At 42.0% G+C, this 24,026-nt stretch overlaps 1 protein-coding gene across 2 annotated transcripts in view; it reads left to right on the plus strand.

The window, feature by feature from the left end:
• The first annotated feature begins 1,083 nt into the window (after positions 1-1,083).
• Positions 1,084-24,026, plus strand: part of Snx13 (sorting nexin 13) — a 94,687-nt gene continuing 71,744 nt past the window's right edge. The window contains exon 1 of one of the 2 annotated variants that reach the window (XM_050158698.1): positions 1,084-1,638. In XM_050158698.1, coding sequence (XP_050014655.1) covers positions 1,219-1,638 — 420 coding nt within the window. In that variant the 5' untranslated portion in view covers positions 1,084-1,218. The remainder of the gene's footprint in view (positions 1,639-24,026) is intronic. The other variant, XM_050158694.1, reaches the window with a different exon arrangement.

Here is a 24,026-nt window from a genome sequence, read left to right on the forward strand (position 1 = left end):
TCAGGCCAGACACCTGAATTAAAGTTTTAATTCACTAGTTGCTATTTTAAACATTAATGAACCTTCTGCATTCTTATTTACAGGTTGGAACAGTATCTTCTTCCAGGTTCCTTGTCATCCCTTCTCTTGGTTTCTCTTAATATCAATGCAGTTTGTAGTTTTCAATCTTGCTTCCCATTTATAGATTAACCTGTCACTACCGGAAATATATTTTATTGTGTTGCAGAAGTTAGAATGTCCTTGTTCCAGCAAAGGAGAAATTAGCTATAAGTTGCAGAGTAAAACAAAAACTTCTTTGCTACTACTTTAAATGGAGCAGTTTTTTTTTTTTTTAAAGTACATGATTGCTTAAATCAATTTTTCTTCGGGTGGACACAAGCGAAGGAGATACAGGGTTTGTATTGCAGTTGCTTTCCTCGCTGTTAGAATTTACGAGCACATCCTTAAATTACATTTAGCACAATAGTACCATTGTTAAGGGCAAAGATTCCAGTACACAGGAAGTAAGTGCTGGCTTTAGTTTTCCACAATCCCTTTTATAATAAACCTTTTGTGAGAACGCGACGCAAGTGCTTTATTTCCCAAGTCCAAACACTTCTCGGTTTCCTTGCAAATTCGTTGGTAATGGCCGAGGTTCTTCAGGAAAACTCCTTCATAGCCAGTCAGGAAGAAGCGGGCGCTGTTTTACTGTAATTCACCTTACAGGTGGACTGAGAGAGGTGTCCTGGTCTCAGCAGCTCTCATTCACTTCGGGACTACCGACAGAGACATCTATTGACCCCGTTTCTTCGGGCAGATAAACACATTATATAAATTATATACAACTTTAAAAATAAACCCCAATAATGCTATGGAGACTGCAGCTGCCGGGCAAAAGCCGCTTGGTTTTTAAGAGTCTCTATGGGAGAAACCCTAAGCCTGCGAGCTCCAGCAGCTTCTGGCCAATCAGCGAGGCAGTAGCCCTAACTGTGCCAGGATCGGGGTGAAGAAGACGATCCGCCCGGGATCACACCGACAACCTGTCGCTCGCCCAGCGGACGACTCGATCCGGAGCGCTGGGGAGGTAGGGCGACAAGTTTCTGCCCAAGTTTCGGGGAGCAGCGCGGCGCGGGCGGGCGGGGGCGGCTGCAGTTTCAGGTCCCCGCGCCCGGAGGCGCCGTCCCGAGCGTGTCCCGAGCGCCCTCGGCTCTCCTCGGCGGCGTCGGGGGGACGTGCGCGATGGACTTCCCTCCGCCGCGACCCCCGTCCGCGTCCCTGCCTCCCCCGGGATCCCCGACCCCGCCGGCCGCCCAGCACCCCGGTCGCGTGCGGCCCAGCGCCCGCCGCCTCCGCCCCTGCGCGCGCCGGCGCCATGGAGACGGTCACAAGACGCCCGCGCCCGGCGCGCCGGCCAATAGGAGCGCACGTCGCGGGGAGACGCGGACGTCGCTCTTCCAAGATGGCGGCGCGTCCGTCGCGAGCGGCCCGTCCGGGGGGAAGCCAGCGGAGCCGAGTCCAGCCGCCGCCCGGGACGGGACTGAAGCAGCAGTTGCCGCCGTTGGCGGCGACCCGGGTCGTTTCCGCTGCTGCGACGGCTGCTGCCATGCGGCGAGGTTAGGGAGGACCTCACTCCCCCGGGGTGGAATGATGTTAACAGAGGTAAGCGGCGCCCCACTGTTTACCTGAGAGGCGGGCGGGCGGGCGGGCGGGCGGGCGAGCGGCACCGACGCCGGCGCTGGGCCCGACCCGCTCGGCGGCTCCACCGGACCCGGCTCGACCCGGCCCTCCCGGGCGGCCGCCGGCTCCCACAAGTGCCCCCGAGTGGGCGCGGTGCTGACTCGGCAGAGTTCCACCTCCTCCGGCCGCCGCTGCCTCCCGGCGCCCGCGCCCCGCTGCCCCGAGGCGGCCGCCGCGGTGTCCCCCGCCGCGTCCCGGTGCCCGAGGCCGGCCTTCGCCCGGTCCGCGTCCCCGGGCTACCGGGCCCGCTCGGCCTCCCCGGGCTGGGCCAGCATCCTGCCGGGGGCAGCCGGCCCGAGCCGCTCTGCCTGCAGCCGCCTCGACTCGCCGGCCTCGCGCCCTCCGCCTCGGCCCCCGCATCCCGTCGCGTTCCCGCAGCCGGTGCCCCGGTCCCAAAGTTCAGTTGGCCGTGCGTCCACCTTCATGACCCACCTCGGAACAGTTTTTCTCCTGTGTCCCGAAATGGAAGTAGGGCAGCGGCGATGGACCAATCGGTTTCCCTTTTCTCAGTTGCCCACTTTGAAGAAGTAGAGTTTGCCTGCAGTGGCAAAACCTTACGGGGTAGGACTTACTCGGGGCTGCTCGGTTAGTGGCCGGAGGTGACATGGCTGTGCGAAGGGTCCGTGCAGGTGTGGACGGCTGACGCTGTGGGTGTAGGGAAACCCTAGGACCGTGCGCACTTGATGTTCTGTGAGGATCCCGATGTCAGGAACAGGTGTGGGCATTCTTGTGAGCTGCTGTGAGGGTCAGAAGCAGCGTTAGTGATCACTGGGAAGCAGTCCTACACTGGCCTGAAAGGGAAAGAAAATATTTGAGACAAGTGGCTTTTACTGTGCTCTGAGCGACGGTACACTAGGACACACTGAACTTTCCAAGCCTTTGGAACTTGGCTAACTAAGAAGCAGCAGCTTCGTTTGTCGTCTGTGTCCTGAGCCTGGCATATATGCCGCACTGACTGTTAACTAAGGAACCACGCGTTTCTAGTTGTTAGAAGTTCACCTCACGTTTCCCAGTTTCTCCCAGTTCTACATTTTATTTTTAGTTTTCTGGCTACCTTCATTGTCACAGAATGTGGTCTACCGTAACTTGTCATTAGCTGTATATTTAAAAAAGCAAATAGCAGGTCAGTTTCTTTTATTCTCATATTTCGGCGAGAAGCTGCCTTATATTAGTGTTAGTAACTTTTCAGAGTTGCCTGTGTTTGTGTAGTATGGCGTGTCCTTTTGATAGGACTTTTTAGAGTTTTGATCTTTTCACGATGAAAATAGTGAGCTAATGCCAGCGTAACTGTCTTGGTTTGGATAGACGGAGCATTCATTCCAAGCTTCTGTATTTTTATACGGCTTAGTTTCAGTAAAGTGTTTTAAACAGGTCACAGTAGTAAACCTTCCTTTGTTGCAGTGTGTGTCTGTGTGTGTACAGCACATTGGCTTGGTAGTGGCAGAGCTTGGTAGTGTTCCACTGTTGGTAGTTCCTATGGAGTTATTTTATCAAGCACTACTTTGGGCTGCCTCTCTAAAGTAAAACTCAGATTAAATTGTCCTTTGATCTCATCTGTGATTTTCCGTAGACATTTTGTAGACAAGCTGACTGAAGTCCAGAGACTTGTCCAAGGTCAGACAGCTGTTAGCGAACCAGTTGGAGCTAGGAGCCTGGTGTCCTGACTCTGTTCGGGACCCACCACTTTGCTCAGCTGCCCTCAGTAGTGCTCAGCTTTCTCGACCAGTTTGAAAACATCTTACTTCCTTTTCTCAATATTGTCAGCAGTTGAACAGAAGAGAATTCATTACTTGAGGCTTTTTTGCTGAACTTAACTTCTCTGGCCTTTGTTTTTTTTTAAACCCAGTAAATAGTCCCATTTTGAAGTGTTTTAGATACAAATGACTTTGTGTGTGTGTGTGCAAACGCATACGTCTGTCTGTCTGTCTGTCTGTCTGTCTGTCATGTCTGTCTGCAAGTGGAAACACCAGCCACCAGTTCTTCGGGTTTAGGGGATGATTTAGTTAATGTTAGTTTAGATCTCCGAATCTACAGGGATGCACTGCCTCCTGAAGGGTTTTCCTAATCTTTTTATTGGTCACGCTTAGCAGGTGTTTCCCTGGTCAGAAACCAGGCAGAGAGTTAAGGTCAGTGAGGCTGTCACTTTTGGCTTCCTGACAAAGCAGGTTGAGAGTTAAAAACGAGAGCAAGAGTCACACTTGAATGCTCTCATTCAAGTTGTGTGCTGTGTCTCTTCACAGTGTAGAGTCCTCCCCTTCCCGTCTTCCTTTCCCTCCTCCTCTCCATTCCTGTCCTTTTACGTCCTTTCCATTTCTGATGTTGTCACTATGCTGGTCTTAATTAAAAACAGAAACAACGAAGTGGGCATACATAGATATGTGATCGTAATATCAATAATAAGCATTCACACGAAACTATCCAGTTCTGCATTTATCAAATTATAGATTTAATTGAAACGGCGGAAATGTGATAATGCATGAGTTATTCATTAAGAGCTGTTTTAAGTAAGGCAAAAGGGAATATTACTCAATTAAGCAAACTAATACGTACATCAAATTTTGAAGCCTGTGAAAAGACATTCGTGTGAATGAAAGTATAGGCCTAGTTAGGCAGCCCTTGTTTTTAACTTTTGGCTTCAGTTTTTGCTTTAAGATTTTTTAAATAAGCAGTTGACTTATTTGGAAGACTGTTCATTTTGTGTATTACTGTGTCTTCATGTTTTTCAACAGGAGTGAGGAAACTACTTTTTAATATGCAGTTAAGATTTCTTCCTCTGCTTTGGTCCCTATTAAGAATTAGTATTTTCAATGTTTCTCCCGTAAGATTTGCAAAACTTTATCATGATATGGTTGAAAATTATTTGCTTAATAGGTTCTGGCCTTTTGCTTATTAATAGTTAACTTTACATCTCAAAATTGGGACTTTTTAAACTTCAGAATGTGTTTTAATTAGTGTGAATTTTCTCAGTATTAAGATATTGTTAAATATCACTGAATTTCATTAGTAAACTTTTAAGGTTTTCTTTATTTTAGAAGCTTTTCTAGGGCTATGATTTTGGTAGTTTGACAGCAAAGTAAAGGTATAGGCAGTGGAGGAAATGTGCCAGGTTGATTCTGGGAATAATGGCATACCGTTGGTTTGTGTGATCAGTTGTCAGGTACTTGTCATTTCTTTGAGTGCACAAATAGTGACTGGGCCGGATGGTTCAGACCTGCAGTTCCAGCACTTGAGAAGTGTAAACTCGAGGAGCAAGGCCGACATTTGGTTCTAAAGCCAGTCTGGGCTATGGGAGTCCCTGCCTCAAAAACAGACAACCCACAACCAGAAGAGAGAGACAGTGAGAGACAGAAGTGCCTGGGTTTGTGAATGTGTGGCACTAAGTGAGTTTATGACAGTGTTTTTGATTTTTAGATATGAATACTGGTGTTTTACTTCAAGGTTAGCAGACACAAAACAGATGGAAAAGGCCTTAATGGCAGGACTCTTAGAAGTCCCAGCTTGTTAAGGAGTGAAAAGGCCTTGTGGTTCAGATAAATTAGGATGATACTCGCACAGAGAAAATGAAGTCAGTTTCCTCTCTGGAGGACTGTTCATTGCTTTCCATGGGTGATTGACTCAGAAGGAAAGTGATACAGTTATAGCCTGTTGCAAAGTTATGTGGCCATGGAGACTTCCAGAAATGCTTGTGGATGATTGGATATCAAGGAAAAAAAGGGTCTGAGCTGCTAGGGACCCTTTACGTACATGGCTGACTGTACACACACACTTGCCTGTAGTACTACGTAAAATACTATGGCTGGATTTATTGATTAGTATATTTATGGTGGAAATACTCTTGGGATCGATTAATCCTTAAACTAAATGAGCTGCTTCTTTAATTATTAATTAATGGCATTGTAAAGGCTGCTAACCAGAGCAAGAACTCTGGAGGCTTATCGGTATTTGCGGCATGTGAAGAAGTGTGGAAAGGACTTTGCAAAGGGCGTAGAAGGTTTTCACTGGAATGACCCTGGTTGGTAGTGTACACTTTCCTTCTTTGGTGTGTTTAGAAGAGCTAAGCTGAATATTACTTTGTTTTGTTGAGACAGAGTCTCACTATACAGACCACAAAACCCTGGCTGTGCTGGAACTCACTATGTAGACCAGGCTGATCATGACCTCAAGAGATCTGTCTGCTTGCCTCTCCCTCTGGAGAGCTGGGATTAAGCCACTGGCCTCGAAATATCTCCCTATTAGAAACTTTGTAGCCTTAGACCAACCGGACATCTCTTCCCTGTGTGAGACTGAAGCGCTTCTTCCCTGGCTTGGTGGACTGGGTTTCCTGTGCCTGCTTGCATGCTCACCCACCTTGTAGAAAACCCTACCCTGTGCATTCATCCTGATGGACACTGAAGGTGATCACCTCTCTGGATGCTACGAGAAGTGTCGTCATGAGCACAGTGCACATACCCCTTTGACATAGAGTTCTTTGTATTGCAGGAGTGAATAGTAGTTCTGCCTCAGTCTTTGAAGAATGGCCATGTATCCTATTTCTTGACAGCTATGCTAGTTTCCATGGGACTGTTGGTATCTTTGATCTTTTTGATAGTAGCTATTCTAACAAGCAGATAGGAAGTAATATTTCATTGTAGCTTTAATTTGCATTTTCCTGATGGTGAACAGTTTTTCATCTTCATGTTGGCCATAGTAGGTCTTTCATGTCCTTTGCTTACTATTGGAATAGGCTGTTTTCTTAAATGGTTGGAATCCCTTGTGTTTTAAATTGTAACCCCTTATCAGAACTGTGTTTGCCAATATTTTCTATCGTTACATGAATTTTCTGTCTTTAAAATTTATTTATCTTGTGTTTGTATGTGTGCATGCATGCATGGGTATTTGCACATATGTGTGTGCTCTTGCCTGTGCTTGTGGAACCCAAGGGTTTTGGAAGGGTGTCATTTTCTGCTGCTCTCTGCCTTACATATGAAACAGAATCTCTCTGAACCTGGACCCCACTTACTCTGCTAGCCTAGCTGGCCAGTGAGCCACTTGTATCTCCTGTGTCCATTGCCCCAGCAGAGAAGTAACAGACTCCAGATATGTGCTGCTAGGATCATCTTCTATTGTGCAGGGGATCTGAAGTCCCCATCCCTGAACTTTCATATGGGGTCCTGTGAGATGGCTCAGCACATAAAAGCATTTGCCGCACAAGCTTGTCGACCTGAGTTGAATCTGCAGACCTCATGTGAAGGTGGATAAAGAAAACTGATTTTACAACCTGTTCCTTGGATCTCCAGACTGTGGCAGGCATGTTTTCCTCCATCATGTGCATGCTCCGCCCCCAACTTAAGATTTACTTTTAATTGGAAAATAATTATGGTATACCTATTTTCAAGAATTTTAAAGGACTTAACTTTTGCATTTTTTCCAAATTTTCAGAGATTGGATACTTAACATAAAGTGTTTATTTTTATTATTTTTAATTCGTCATGCCTATAGTCTCTCTCTCATTTTTAATTCCTTTGTTTTGCAGTGGGGCCTTAGCATGTAGCACCAGTTGGCCATAGACTTTAGATCTTCCAGTCTTTTGAGCTGGGGTTCTGGGTGTGTGTCACCATGACTCTTGTATATTCAGAGGTGATATGATTGCAAACAAAGCAAAACTAGGTGATATTTTAGTTAACACCACAACCCGAAACCTAAGGACCTTTTGTGTGTTATGTAAATCTCCATCTAGTTTGATGATCAATTCCCTCAGAAATTGATAAAGGGTTGTATAATTGGCATATTATTAGATTATGATGAGAAGCACTATGGCACTAATTGTTGTGTATTTACAAACTTTCCTATAGTTTATTTGGGGAAATCAATGTCAGGAGGGAGCAGGAAATAAGCTTTAAGAGTTTTCAGACCTTGATACATCATATGATCATTGAAGAATGTTTTGCTGTACCAACTCTGAATGTAAACACGACCTGCATGTCCATGCCCACTTGCAGATGATAAAGGTGCTGTGTTCGGATTTAATATTCCTGCTGTGTGTAGTCCTCATGCTTCCTGATGATTCTGTCAACTCTAGTTTACAGTAAAAGGCTTGAGGGCATATTGAGGTAGACTGATCGAGGGATCAACAGAGCGACTTAGCTAAGCAGCAGTGAACACTAGGGAACAAGAGCTAGGAAGGGAAAACTAGGTCTGCCCTGCGTTTCCCTGGGCTGCTCGCTGATGAGCCATTTGATGGGAAAGATGAAGGATTTCACAGATTTCTTTTCCTGAGCAAGTTTCTCAGGTTACAGCTTAAACAAACTGTCTTGAAATTCTGTGGTTTCATAAACTGTTGTTTCGTCACTTGACACAACTCTAGAATTCAGTTTCAGAGTCAGGTTTTATTATGCAAATATTTTCTTAAATATTCAGGAAGGGGAACTTTGAATTGAAGCAAATGATAGCTTTTAAATCATTTTAAACTTTCAAAGGTGGTTATAGTTAAGCAAACACATATGTTGGAATAGTGGTGATGTGTCCTTAAGTCTGTACCAATCTCATTAGGGAGACAGCATGCAAATAACCCGTATGCTGAGCATTCAGAGGCAGGAGTTGCTGATCCCTGTGTAAGGTGGATCCTGAAGTAGTCCTGTGGACTTTGTAAGCATTGGTTTTCTTCTCAGTAAAACAGAGATAATAATACCTTGGTAAATTCATAAAAAGAAAGATGAAACTTGTTGTAGATACTATTGCCAAGGCCTTAGTTAAAACTGTGCTAAAGGTAGACCTGTTTACCAAGTGAGAGTATGGCTACTTTGTATTAGAAGAATCGGAAGACGATCTGGTGATGTGGGTCACACTGGAAACCTGTGCTCAGAACCCTCACTGTCATGGCTAAATTTAGTTCTGGGCCACTTCGGCCATCAGAACTGAGGCCTTTCAGATTCTGTCGTCAGAGTGAAACAAGGCATTTTATTAAAGAGTGAAATTAGGAGGGAAAGAAGGTTGGAGACTGTGGTTTAGAGTATCACTTGCCTTCACCCTCCAAGGCCAGGTGCAGCTGCTCGTGCATTGGGATGATGACTAGCAGCTCTGAGTCAGCGTCCCACAATTCCCGACAGGTGCTCTGAAGAGCAGTCAGGAGCTGGAGGAGGAGCCTTGTGAGCCCTGGTTTGTTCTTTCTCTATTCTGTGGGTGTTGGGAGTCTGCTGTCTGCCACTAAACTAAGCCCGTAAGGACTTTGAGTCTGTTTCTTCTTTTTCTAAAGACTCTTACGTATCCTTAGAGTGGTTTTTATCACATTTTACAGACAGATGCCAAATCCCATTACCCTAGTGAAAATAGTGCATGTACTCTGGTCTGATCTCTGTTTATTTACTTTCCTGTAAGTGTGAGTACTTGAGACTGATCATTAAAGTTGTGCCCCCAAAGTCTAAATAGCACTTTAAATTGGGTACTTTACACTGAAGTATGTGTTGACAGAATAAATATTAAACATCTCCTCAAGAAAAATTAATACAGGTGGAAAATAACTTAGATAAGATTGTCTACAATGAATTTAAGGTATCACAATAATTATTTTTATATTTGTGTCTTAGAAATTTTATATAGTTAAGTACATGGGCTGACCATTTTATTTCTAGATAGTTGGATTACTTCCACCTCCCCCTCCTTAAAAAATAGTGAGGAAAAGAAAAGAGGCAGTTGAGCAGGGAGGGCCTGAGTTAGGAATGTAAGTGTCTTTGTTTCTTCATCAGGGGAAAAATATAACAGGTTGTAATTTATCTGTAATGAACTGTGAATTTGATGAAGTAAATTTTTATCTTGTTTCTCTGATTACATGATATTCTGATTTCATGAGTCCCTAAAATTTTTATTCATCTACACATCTGTGAGTGTCTGGAGACAGTTTCTCTGTGCAACAGCCCTAGCTGTCCAGTAACTAGCTCTTATAGACCAGGTTTGCCTCAATATCACCGAGATCCATCTGTCTCTGCTTCCTGAGCGCTGGCTGGGCTTAAAGACGTGCATCACCACTGCCTGGCACATCTATACATCTTTAGACACACACCTAAATTATCTCTAATGATTTTCATGGTGCTTTGTAGAATGTTTCAGCTTGATGGTTTTTAATGTTGCTGTTAATGTTTACAAATATATGTGTGTGAATAAAAATGTAGTCATTGATTTCAGAGATAGAAATTTGAGGGCAGGCACACTTCTAAAATGTGCAGGTGCTATCAGATTCTCTGGATTAATGTTGCAGGAGGCTGCTTGTTGGTTTCCAGCCACCCGGCTAGCTTAGACCCGAAATAATCACACAGAAACTGTATTAATTAAATCATTGCTTGGCCCATTAGCTCTAGCTTCTTATTGGCTAACTCATATTAATTTAACCCATTTCTTTTAATCTGTGTATCGCCATGTGACAGTGGCTTACTGGCAAAGTTTCGGCATGTCCGACTCTGGCAACTCCATGGCTTCTCTCCAGCTCTGCCTTCCTCCTCCCATGCTATGGGCCAAGCCAGTTTCTTTATTCATTAATCAATAAAAGCAACACATAGACAGAAGGACCTCCCACACCATTTCCCCTTTTCTGTTTAAACAAAAAGGAAAGCTTTAACTTCAAAATAGTAAACTTGCATATAACAAAACAGGTACCAAGCAAGAATTACAGTTACAGTATTTATATCTACTTTATCTTTTATCATAACTAAGGAAAACTGTAACTATAGCTATAAATTCTTCAACTCCATCAAAGACTCCAGAAGGATATAATATTATCCAACACTGTGACCCATTTAGAGGTCTTTTTTATCTGGATTTTTCTTTATTGCATATCTGTAATTATTTTCTGATCAGAAGGGTTTCTTAAAATGCTAAGCAGCTTGGTCTCAGTGGCTTTGGGTGCTGGGTCCGCTTCTCTCCCTCTAGGACTGGGGGGTGGGAGTCATCCTCACTACCTAAACTCTGGGTAGCACCATGCAGCATATAACCCCCCCTTTTTTTTTTTTTTTTTTTTTGAGTAAAAGCTATATCTGCCATACAGTGCACTGATCTATTCCCAAGTGAATGTTGAGCACCAAAGACACTCCACTCAAGAGTTTGTTTTCTTCTTGGCATGATTGACCTTTGGGCAAGGAACTGCCCATGCCTCAACCACTGACAAGGTACATGCTATCTGGAAATGGATAAGCAAGACACAAAGAAAAAGACTGTCAAATCTTGCCAAGACAGTGTAAAATGGTTCTAAAAAATTTCCTGCCTCTGAAAATGGTCTGTCAGTTACTCTAGGCCTTAGGCAAAGATTGTTGCTTCAAAGTTGCAAGTGAGACTTTGGTGTGATTGTCCAGGTAGCCAGTTGTCTCTGTCATTTGTTGTACATTTTTGGAAGTTGCTTGATGGCACTTCCTGCCTATTCAAATAATATTATCTCCCTTCTTAGGTCTTCGATGGGGTTGACGACTAGATAGTTGTAGTTACTTTCCTCTCATGACTTGGCCAGGTTATTTATTATACAAGACTTAAACTCATTAGGATAGGATGATTATTGAATATATTTGTTCTTATTGTATGTAATTTTGTATTAGGCTTAGAATTCTCCTATTTAAACAAAGGGGAGAGTGTTGGAATTCCTACTGCCAGTGGCCTTTCAATTACCTGCCCACTTACTTGTGCCCTCTTATACTATGCCGATGTAAAGCGCTCGACCGGCCTCTTTTGCTGCGGGATTCGGTTGCTGTTCTCCATTCCAGTGGAGGATTGTGACTTGTGAGTCTACCCCTAAATAAATAACCGTCTGAGCTAGTGTGGGATTTCTTTTAAGCGTCCTTCTTCAGATTAAAATGCTTCTTAGTTACACAGAGCACTGAGCGTCATTTTGTCCATGTATTCACCCATTGTTTACAGAATAATCTGTACCAGGAGAGTTTGCTGTTAACAATCCATTTCTACTCTGTTCAGCTGTGTTGAAGCTGTGACGATCTGCATAGCATATTCAGTAGCATGAGAAGCTAGTGTGTGTCAACTGAGATAGTTCATCATTGTTGACTCTATAACACCATTTTCTCCAGTTTACTGACATAGTTCAGTCTCATGCATTTCTGAAAAACACAAAGGTGAATTATGACTCTTTGACCTCAACCTGGTATTCTGAAAAGTCCTTGGATGTTGCTCTGTTTAATCTAGGATCGCTTTCGTTCCCGAAACGTTGAGACTATTTTTAGCCTGCTTGTGGTTTGGAACAAGATAGATGAGTAGTCCCTTGCATTGTGTGTTTTTAAGTTTTCTCATTGTTGTTTAACAATGAACATATGCAAAAAATGGCCTTTCAGGTCATCATCTCTTGAGGCTTGGAGGTTGTAAAATAGACTTCAATGGAAGAGCTAATTGTGAAACAAAATTTCAGTGTGTTTCAGTTATTACACAAATTTATCAGGTAATGATGTGACTTCAAGATATGATGATGTATGTTACCTAGTGTTTCTACAAGCCATAAGGTACTTTGTAGTTGGTTTCTGATTTCTGTTTCTGAACTTGAGATATACTTTAGAAAAAAAATTTATTTATTATGTGTACAGTATTCTGCCAGCCTGTATGTCTGTAGACCAGACGAGGGCGTGAGATCTTATTACAGATGGTTGTGAGCCACCATGTAGTTGCTGGGAATTGAACTCATGCCTGGAAGAGGAATCAGTGCTCTTAACCACTGAGCCATCTCTCCAGCACCCTGCTTTTTTCTTACAACAAACAACACTGATGCTTAATCAGACTACAAATGTGTTGCCTCTTTCTCTCTCTCTCTCTCTCTCTCTCTCTCTCTCTCTCTCTCTCTCTCTCTCTTTCTTTCTTTCTTTCTTTTTTGTATGACTTCAGTGTTCCACACAAAATATGGCAGTGGTTTGATCCTGTTAGATAGAAGGAGAGGGAGGTTGGAGAAAACATAACGAATAGAATACATAAAGGGTATAGAACTATACAACAGGCTTCAGAAATTAGTGCATATTAACTACATACAGGTTTTATTAAAATGAGTAGGCTTTCACAATATTTCATGGTTTGTTAAATTTCACTTTACAGTGAAGAACCCTTGAATGAATGTCTAGTAACTTAAAAAGTTAAATAATTAACACTCATGTAAAACATGAATGTTTGTGAACTTAAATTGTGTTTGTATAGGTCCTCTAATGTTTTGTGGTGGTTTGAATGAGAATGGCTTGAAACAGTTTGGGAAGGACTAGGAAGTGTGGCCTTGTTGGAGGAGGTGTGTCATGGGTGTGGGCTCCAGCCCCCTGACACCAGAGACACGTTGTGCTCTCTGAGCTGCTGTGGCCACGGGTTTGGTCACAGCAGTAGAAGAGTAGCTAAGAGGCACTCTGCAGGTCACAGACCTTCTTAAGAGTTGGGTGCTTTTGGTTAGCAGTGGTGACTGGCCCCAGATTACTAGAGTTTGAATACAACTTTTGTCATTCTAAGCATCTTTTGACCTTGGTGAAGTGCCTAGCCTTTCTGAACTGCAGTTTTCTCCACTACTTGGAGTGCTTGCCTCACAGGTTTTGGTGAATGCTAAGTGAAGTGGTCCATGCTGAGTCCTGTTTAGAACTGACACTGAGGGAGTCCTTTGCTGCATGATTATTTCTTTGGCTGTAAATAGCAAGAAGTTTCTTTTTCAGACTTAGAATTTATTGAGTTGTCTTCTGTTGTTTTTGTTTCATTGAAGAGGCTTTAAAATGCTGAACAGAATCATTCTCTTTGAGCCAGATAATTTAATGTTTTCCTTTGAAAGTTTTTAGTAACTTTTTAATGTAGGTATTATATTTCTAGTGTACATCTTAAGAATTAGATTCATACCTACTTTCAAGAGCAAAACAAGAAGGACGACACCTGTATAATGTAAATTGGTCATAATCAGAAAATTTGGTTAACAATTATGTTTCTTTGGCCCACAAAACCTTTAATATAGATGAAAGGAAAGAGGAAATTGTAGGCTACTCATATTAATGTCACCAGTGTCATTGTCATGCAGTGTTCTGATATGCAAAGCCTGGGACTCTTGTCAGCTTGAAGTTTCATGTAAAGTAATTCCCAGTAATTGATAAAAGTCTTAGAAAGTCAAGTCGATGTGTGTTTTATAATTCATTAAATCTTACTAACATTTGTTATAGGGAACCAGAAAGTGAGGAGCAGTAAAATTAATCCCTCCAATATGCACAGTATAAAGGGCCATGTTATTGCAAATAAAATTTTTGCTTACATAAATGAAAACCGAATATTTGGGCAGATAGATAATGTTCATCTCTTTATACAGCAGTCTTGCAGGCAGGCTCATGTAACAGTGAAGTGTTTTGTTCTCAGGGAGCCACTGTTTCTGTTACAGTAACTTTCTCCACTGCCACAAGGCCCTTTGTGGTGAAGCCCATCTTACTCCTTCCTTTCTGTACTTGACTTTCCCTTTCTTGTCTGTTACTGTGTGTGTTGTTGGCCCCTCCCCCAACTCTCCTTTTCTGTCCATGATTTAAGGCCTACACTTTTCCCTTTTAGGAATTTTCTCCCTAACTCTCATCCCTTTTATTACCTCCAGTAAATTAGGCTCCACAGAATATTTAACATTTATAATATTTATATTTTGTGTTATACTTATTTGAGTATAAAAATATTTTTCATGTTTATTTGCAAGATGAAAAAAATAAAATAATTTATACATTTTTCTTAAAGTAATTTTTTTCAGTGTAATTGCATGACTCTTCCCTAAATTTATCTTGATTAAAAAGGCTCAACTTTGAGTTATATGAAGCTCCTTGTACTTTCAGAGTTAGTTATTGACTTGATATCTTTCGCCTTGTCACCATACAGACCTTAGTTAGCCTTCTAAAGGAAGCTTATGTTGAACTCCGACAGCGCCAGAACACTGAAAGTTCCCTTAATACCTGCAGATTCCCAGTAACATTCGTAAAGAGTGGCCAGGCGTTTAAGGTGCTGGCTTATTTACTCCTGTTTTCTTTTCCTATAATTAATTGAAGTTTTCAGTCTTGCAAAATTACTTTGGTTATGCAGATTTACTGTACAGAAATACCTGTCCCCTATTAAACAAACGAACTGCTTCGCAGTCTACAAAATAATAGTCTACATTGTACCTTGATTTTAAAATCAAGCTTAGTTTATTCTCTCATTCTATGGCTTTACCATTTCTGTGACCTTTTGTTTTTATCTTTCTCTGTATCTTTAGAGTATAGTTGTTAATATAACTTACTCGTGAAAGGGTTCTTAGAGTTAGCTGTATTAAAAGCTAGCAAAGGTCCTGAGCTAATAGTGAGAACTTAGTGAGTGGTAGCTCATATTGCTGTGTTAAACATACGCTACCTGTTATGTAGGAAAAGAATTAGGTTTGCACAGTGCGAATCTTACTTTGTCCGCTTACCATTAAAGAAATGATTTCCATTTGAATAGGTATTACAGAAAAAAACCAAAACCAAAAACCAAAAAAACCCCAGAAACTAAGAATTGGAAATAACAGAAATATTCAGTATTTTTTGATTTTTCTAAAATTATTTTTAATTGTGTGTAAATATGTGCTGTCTAGTTTTATGGCAACATGACACAGTCTAGAATCAACAGAGAGAAGGGAGCCTCAGATGAGAAAATGCCTCCATAAGATCACGCTTTAGGCATGCCTGGAGGGCCTTTTCTTAATTGTTGGCAGTGCCATCCCAGGGCTGATGGTTCTGGGTTCTATAATAAAGCGGGCTTAGCAAGCCATGGAGAGCAAGCCCATAAGCTGCGCTCCTCCATGACTTTGGCATCAGCTCCTGCCTCCAGGTTCTTGTTCTGCTTGAAACTTCCTTCAGGACAGTGATGAACAGTGATATACAAGCATAAGCCAAATACACCCCTTTCTTCCCAAGTTGTGTTTTTGGTCATGGTGTTTAATCACAGTAACAGTAACTCCAACTAAGGCCATGCATGCATATGTGGGTATGTGCTGTGAGTATAGGGGCCTGTGAAGGCCAGAGTTGTCTGATTTCCCTGAAGGCTGGAGTTACAGGTATTTAAGCTGTCCAGAGCAGTGCTGGGAATGGAACTAGAGTCCTCTGCAATAGCAATTCTTGCTGTTAACCAGAGCCATCTCTGCAGCCCAGTGTTCTGCAGCATTATAGTCTATATGGATGAAGGAAAAACATAGGCCCTTTATGAATATGTTTGGTTTTGCTTTGTGCCCCAAACTGCTGCTGTTATCCAAGTTTTCTGTCCTTAGAGAGGAACCCTGCTGTCTTAGGGGTTTTACAAAGGAAAACATTTAATTGGGGCTGTTTGACAGGTTCAGAGGTTTAGTCCATTATCATCATGGTAGGGAGCATGGTGGCATGCAGGCAGACACAGTGCAGGAGAAGGAGCTGAGAGTTCTATATCTGGATCCACAGGAGGAGAATGAGACTCTAGGCCTGGCTTGAGCTTCCACCCCCCAGTGACTTACTTCCTCCAGTAAAGCTACACCTACTCCAACAAGGCCGCATCTCCTAATAGTGCCATGCCCTTGTGAACAAGCATTCAAATCTATGTATGAATATATAGGGGCATTCTTATTCAAACTACCACAACTGGTGGATGAAGCTTCGTTGTTGTGTAAACTGAGTTTAGTCATGCTAAAGTGTGTGAGCTTAGTTCCCTAGGACTGGAGCTATTAGAGTCAGATGACGGCAGAGGGTGACTGACTTCCAGTGTCTTTATCTGCTGCAGTGTGGCCCCAGGTGAGCAGATCAGGCAACACGCTAACTAGGCATGCCAGACATAGTGCTGGGTCATGTCTGTTATGTATTTGTTGTAGTTTCTGAACTACTCAGAAAAATCCGAAGAGAACAGTGTTATAGAATAGGAACTGATTGAGAAACATGGCTTTCCAAGATTTTAACTTTGTTTTTGATGTTTCCTTTTTTGCTATGAAAAATAAAGTTGAACAGTCCTTTTCTTTATGAAACAATTTCTTGTTATGTCAAGGACATAATGACTCAAAACCCTGCCTGTTGCTCAGAAGTAGTCTCTGGAGAAGACTGGGTGTAGTTCAAGCTGCTGCTGCTAGGTGTTTGTCCGAAGCGCATTTCAGTGTGCTGGGTCAATTTGTAGGGATGTATTTAAAATATGATATTTAACATTTTAATATTTAAAAAGATTTATTTTGTATCTGTGTTTTGCTCGCATGTATGTATGTGTGTGTGTGACCTGTGTGCACGCCTAGTACGCACAGAATCCAGAGGAGGGTTGTTAGACCCCCCTGGAACAAATTATAGAGAATTATGATTTGCCACATAGGTTCAGGGAATGGAACCCAGGTTTCTCTATAAGAGTACATGAGCTTTTAGCCTTTGAGCCACCTCTCGAAGCCCTATCCACATTTTAAAAATCTCACATAATATTCACGAAAATCCAGCTGTTTTTCCTTCTCTTTTTGACTTTAGGTGAGGAAGCATCATAACTTGCAGATTACATCATTTTAATTCCGCAACTTGCTTCTATTTAAAGTTCAAGTGTTACATAGAGGTTTCATTTCTTCAGGCAGTCACAAATAATTATGTTTTATGATATGTTTATATTCTAAAAAGGGCTTATACATATGCAAATTTATAACATCTTTTCACTTAATGTATCTAATATATCTCAGGTTTAGAGATTACCTTTACTGCAACATTCATGTGGAATTACAAGTGAAATTGTTCTGATCTGACCTTAAAGGAAATCTATTCTATACAATGAAATAGAATTCATTGAAGATATGAAAAAAAATGTCTAAGTACTGGATAGTAAACTCATACTTATAACTGTCTAGTAGAAAAAAATAGAATATTATAATAAATGTCCAGAAGACATTTGATAGAAACTTTTTTTGCTCCAGATTAAGTATGTTTAATAGAAAAAAGGCATAGATAAATATTTAAAACAACTTATGTCTAAACAGATGTTGGCATGATATTTTAGTCATTTTAAAAAACAATTTCAATTTAAAAGTTTTCATTTTTATCCTAGAAGTGAAGAAATTATATTCCTGCTCTAAAGTTTTGGGTTTCTTTGCATGCTAAAGGTTGGTAGTTAATTGAAGACACAGAACATGAGTTAAGAAGATGAAGTTTTTGTGGGAAAAGTGGCCTATTCCACTGTAAAACAATACAATGCTGATTACAGTTTCTTGCTTTTTCAAAATTCCATGCTACTCAATGAATAAAGGAGGAAGAAATCTCATGTTTCTTGAATCAAGAGGTATTGCAAGTGTTTTTCTAGGATGTGCATGAGTATGTGTGTGTACGCTAGTGAGTGAACATCAGAGAGAGCACACGTGAGTGATGAATGCGTGCTTCTGTGTGTGTGTGTATGAGTGAGCACTCCCACGCCAGAGTTCTGGCATATCAGATTGGCGTACATTGGATATTTTCCTCAATTATTCTCCACCTTAATTTTCATTTTTGTGGTGCTGGGGTTTCAGGTTGGGGCTAGGGACTAATGCATGTAAGACGGGCACTCCACCACTGAACTGCCCCTTCTGCTTAGTTTTTGAGACTGTATCTCTCACTGCATCCAGAGCACATCATGTGGCTGGGCTGGCTGGACTGATGGTCAGCAAGTCCCAAACATCTGCCTCCCTGATTTCTGTTACTGGGATCAGATTCATCCTGCCATGCCCAGCCTTTTCTCTCGGTACTGGGGATCTGAGTTCATCTCCATAGCCCCTAGTTTTCTATTTTATACATCACCTTTTTTTAAAAAATTACTTTCTTGTGTATATGCTTATAAGAGAATTTTCATTAAATTTAGAAAAATGACTCAATATAATGCTGTGAATTGTCTTCTTTGATAATCTTCATCCACTTTCTTAGGTAGTTTTTATTTATTATTATACTCCTGCTCAGTAAAAAGTAGTTCCTTACGAAATTGATTTAACACAGAATTCAAGGACGAGTACCCAGATGTTAGTAAATTCTCAGGAAGGGAAGAAGGTGATGAGGGTGTATCTTTGGGAGTTGGAGGAAGTGTCTTGATTTCAGCAGATCTGCTCTTGCTTATGCTTGTACACAGCACACAGCTTTGGGAGTCTTGTATGTGCCACATCAAGTGTACAGCCGTGTACAGAGCAGACTCAGTTTTAGGTCTTTATAAAACTCATTACAATGTGGTAACCATGGGAAAGTTAAAGTAGTTCCAGCTGCGGTGATAAATGATGACACTGGCAGGAGAGTCTTTGAAGTGGTGGGCCTTGGAGGCCAAAGAGGAAAAGTAGGGTAATCAGTTATGGGAAACTCTTATGACAGTGGCACAAATAACCTTTAACGCTAGAGGGCTTAGAGAATAAAATAGGAAGTGTTTGCATTTCCTCTTCAGAAGACAGTGTGAAAGGGGTGGCTAGTCTTACAAGCTTAAAGTAGAGTTGCAGAGAGTGTTGGCTAATGTAGAAGCACTTATTAAAGACAGAGAATGAGGTGGGTTCTCCTTGTGTATTTGGAGATGACTCAGGTTATCTAGTATATGGGGTAAAGGTGTGCTGGATTCCATGTATCCATGTGCAGTGAAAGGTGAGCTGTGCTTTGGGAACCAGTAGTTTGTATGTGACTGCAGAATCCAGTCACCTGGAGAATTTTCTAAACTGTCCTTAACTGTGCTGCACATTGAAAATTGCGAAACCATGGTTCCCATCCTCTGTTCTTCTGGTGTAATTTGTAGGCAGCGTAGCCTGGTATTAGAATGTTAAAATTCCTCTTTCCTTTTCCTGAAGTATTTCCTAATGAACAAGAATTATCTGGGAGCAGAGGTATTACTAGTGTGTGTGTGTGTGTGTGTGTGTGTGTGTGTGTGTGTGTATTTGTGTTTGTAGGAAACTTCTCATGTTCTCATGACCTGTAAATTAAAGTTGAGATGATAATGATAAATGCAAAATATAATAATGATGAATGAAAGAATAAGCAGTCTTGGAGAAGATTTCAGAGGAAGCAGTTTTTCCTTATGGAAGTGTGTGTATGTACTGTCAAGCAGAGTGAGCCTAAAGGGAAGTGGAAAATTGGATGAAGAGCAAGGATGTGGTTAGTGTAGAGGGCAGGATTGACAACAGTAAACTTACTGCATCATGGTAACAGGTCTCCCAGGTTCAGAAATAGTCTAAAAACTATGTGTACCCGTGCTGTGGTGGATTATAATTGGATATTGGATGAATAGTCCTCAGGTGCCAGTGTAAACCTTTGATGCATTGAAGATCTTAGTAAGTTCCAACCTTGTGTCCTCTGGAAAGAGTGGATTGATTCTGTGGGATCCAAAGAGAGACCCACGGTCAGGACTATTGCCACACAGCTTCCCTAGTGAGTGTCATGGTTAGCGGCTGCTTCTTCTGACAAAGACCCAGCCTTTCCAAGCTTGAGTTTGGCCTAGCACACCAGTCTTCACCCATGATGCTGCCCTGGGGTCTGCTCTGTCTGTGTCTGGCAATGAATGGCGAAGCCTAGAGTGTGGTTTGCTTTTATATTTGCTGCTTTCCTGGACTTATTTAAGATTTTACTTTTTCTAATGTATAATAGTATAGATTTAAGACAGAGTGAGAAAAAAAATCATATCTCGGCAAACTACTCTTATTTCTGCATTAGGATTTTCTGCATGGCGATTTGAAATAAGTTTTATAAAGAACCTTAGAGTAAAGGAAAAGCTATATAGGACTGGAAATTTGTGATTGATACTGATTCATATTGGTAAAAGAAAAGCAGCTATATGATGACTGAGAATTTGCTTTTCAATCAGGACTTTAGTCACAATATTTTCATACAGTTTCAGTATTTTTAGTCAGAATAAGATAAACTGTAAAACAGTAAATTTGGTAATAGCTTATAGGAGAAATAAGAAAATAGTACTCTGTGAAAACACACTTGCACGTAATTAGAGTATCTCTGTGTTAACTAGTAATTAAAACCATTTCCTAAGCAAAATGCTTGTCATGATTAAACATTTTATACTTAAGAACATTTAGTACATTTATTTTGTGTGTGTGCACATGCTATAATGTGTTGGAGGAAAGAGGAACTTGATCGTCGGTTTTTCTTTTTCCACAGCGTGGGTCCAGGGAGCAAGCTCCAATTGGAGAATTTGGTGGCAAGTTCTTTAACTTGCCAAAACATTTCACTGGCCCTATTTTGTTTAACCAGATGATCTTGTATATAGTTAATTAATTTCAATTATGTATTTAAGTTATGAAACTCAGAATAGCTTGTTGAGGCTGTGACACCAAGTAGATGAGGCTGTGATGGGTTATGGGCTGTGATGTTTTTATATGTAAGTTTTGTAGTCATAGTTTTAGATATGCTCACTTGCAAGATGAAAACCAAGCAGCAATACGTGGTTTTCCCTTAATTCTCGGTTCCGTTCTTTTATCTGATGCTCAGGTGGATGTGGATTCTTCTCCCCTCCTGCAAACCCCGTGGTTATTTGTTGGAGAGCTCTGTGGGGCGCACTGTGCAGGCTTAGCTGTAAAGCTCGGGTTCAGGGTTCTGCCGTGGCTGTGGCGGGTGACATCGTTAGGTTACACTACGTAGTGTGACTTGCTGGTGACATGTCTCCATCCATAGGAAGGCAGAGTGGTCAGGGCCTTAGTTCTTCAGCCTAGCTGAGCCTCGGTGCAGGTTTATCAGTGCTAATCAGATGAGTACTAAGTGTCGTACCACGTGTGGCTGTCAGTCATCAGAGTCCACACCTTCAGAGCCCGTGAAAGGTTGGTACTGGGTAAAGACCTGTGAGTATCTTAATCCAACCATCTTCAATTCTCTGTTTTAAAATTACTTTTCATTTATTTTTAGTCATGGTTGTATTCTCTGATTTCTTTCTTTGTCCGTAGCTTTACTGATAGGAGACTAATTTTAGTATATTATTAGCATTATTTCTTGCTAAATGGATGGATTATTCATGGTTAAATATTTACTTTATACTGTATGATCCAAATAATAAAAATGTATAGAAATATAGAAATAAAGGGGAAATAGATTTATACTGTGTCATTTCTAAGTTGTGTATGAGAATTGGGGGTTGGAATAATTTTTTTTCTGAAAAAATACCTAAGAGGTATTGCAAATTATACCACTTAGGACCTTCTCACTGTGTTCACTGAAAACTGTGTATTTTATAGAACATAGGAAAGGCTTGGAATAGTTTAGATAAGTACACACATGTTTCTGTAGTACTAGTAAAGATGTGGAGGTTTTTTCCTTTTTGTTCTTAAAAAGTAGAGATCTATAGACAAGTTTGTTGGATGCATTTAGCTTTAAATTTTTTAAAAATTGTTTGAGATCATAATATAATTACATTCTTCCCCTTTCCCTTTTTTCCCCCAAACCTTCCTACATACCCATCCTTGCTCATTTTCAAAGTCATGGCCCCTGGTTTCCATTCATTGTTGTTGTATATTCCTTACCTACCACTGACTGAGGTGGGGAGGGAATAAAGAAAAGTCAGGCACAGACATGGACAGGGAAGCTGGAATCAGGTACAGGGCGGGGCAGGGCTGACTGGTCTCTCTCGGTGGTCTCTGTAGACTGTAGTCATCAGGAGGACGCTGCAGCTGCTAGTCTTCTCTCATACTCATCAGTCACTCACAGATGCTCATACTTGGACCCCTGAGAGAAACTGGCCCTTGCATGATGGGCTGCCCAGTTTCCCATGGGCCACTTGGTCTTGGAGTCCTCAACAGGTTAGCCCATGTCAAAATACACATAAACCCAGGGCTTCACCCAGGGAGTTCTCCATACCTTACATTATGAAAAATATTAGGCTCTCTCTCTCTCTTTTTTTTTTTAAAGGTAAGGCTGTAAGGAAGCACAGTGGGTGTCCTCGTTCAGGTCACTGTGGCATTAATGGATGGAGAGGAAATGCTTATTTGGCTTATACTTCCTATCAGTGAAGGAAGTCAGAACAGGAACTCAAGCAGAGCTGGATCCCCGTGACTTGCTCAGCCAGCTTTCTTAGAGATCCCAGAGCCACCAGCCCAGGGATGGCACCACCCACAGTGGGCTTGGGCCCTCACACCTAGCAGCTAATGACTTACAGTCGGGTCTTGTGGGTGTGCTTTCTCAGCTTCCTCCTTTAGATAATTCTGCTTGTGTCAAGCTGCTTTAGACTATTCAGCGCGGATGTTTGAAAGGAAAAGCGTTCTTTATGGAAAAAGCTGTTGGCTCTTGAAGAGAACTTGCTAGGGAGGAAATTTTGCTGGAGTGGAAACAGGAGCAAGAGAACGAGCTGGTCATGCTCGTGGGAAAGCCAGGTTCACTATGGTCATCACAGGAGAACGTTGGAGTCAGCGTCTTGGTCATTGTTCTGTGTCTCTGAAGAGGCACTGGGGCCAAGGCAGCTTATAAAAGAAAGCGTTTAACTGGGGGCTTGCCTATAGTTTCAGAAGGCTAGTTCGTGATCACCATGGCAGAAGTGCGGTGCCTGGCAGGCAGACATAGCACTGGAGCAGTCAGTAGCTGAGAGCTTACCTCTGATCCGGAAGTTGGAGGCAGAAACTGGGCCTGGTGTGGGTTTTTAAAGTTTACCTCCAGTGACACACCTCCTCCAGCAAGGTCACATGTCCTAATCCTACCTACAGTCAACCAGTGGGAACCTAATTTTCTAAAATATGAGCCTATGGGCCCGTTCTCATTCAAACCACCACAGTCCTACACTGTGTACCTACACTGAAGAATTTGCCTCAGGCTTTGGCAATAAAGAGAGGAGACTCCAGGGGATACTAAGGACAAAACAGTGGCAGACTTTGCTAACTGGTTGGATGAGCAAGTTCCAAGAGGGTCATTTAACACAGTTCTGACATTTCCTTGTAGTAATTGGATCAGCATTACTCCCTTTTAAGGGAGGGAATAAAGGGGACATTCAGTGAAAGCCGTGAATTGAGTTTTGCCCACGATGATCTTTGCCTTGGTACACATAAGTGTCTTGTTCTTTAATCAAACAGGAGTAAAGTTTTATCTTTGCAGCATGATTGTTCCTCCTGTGACTGATTCAGGAAGCTAACTTTTGAGGCTAGGAATTCAAGGCCAGAGTGCATAACCTATTGAAAGACCGTTTTTGTTTTTCAAACCAAATTTGCCTCAGCATCAAGTAAATCTTTAGAACACATGGAGGGATCATGATTCTATTACAAAACATGCTCATTTTTCTGGTGGACACCACTGCTGGGCTTCGTCTGTCACTGATCCCAGCCAGAGTTTTCTTTTGTCTTGTCTCTTCTCTTTGTTCTCTTTGCTGCTGCTGCTGCTGCTGCTGCTGCTGCTGCTGCTGCTGCTGCTGCTGCTGCTGCTGCTGCTGCTGCTGCTGCTGCTGCTGCTGCTGCTGCTGCTGCT

The sequence above is a fragment of the Alexandromys fortis genome, unplaced genomic scaffold, assembly GCF_014885135.2.
Source record: "Alexandromys fortis isolate MF-2015 unplaced genomic scaffold, M_Fortis_MF-2015_v1.1 scaffold_101, whole genome shotgun sequence".
Lineage (NCBI taxonomy): Eukaryota > Metazoa > Chordata > Mammalia > Rodentia > Cricetidae > Alexandromys > Alexandromys fortis.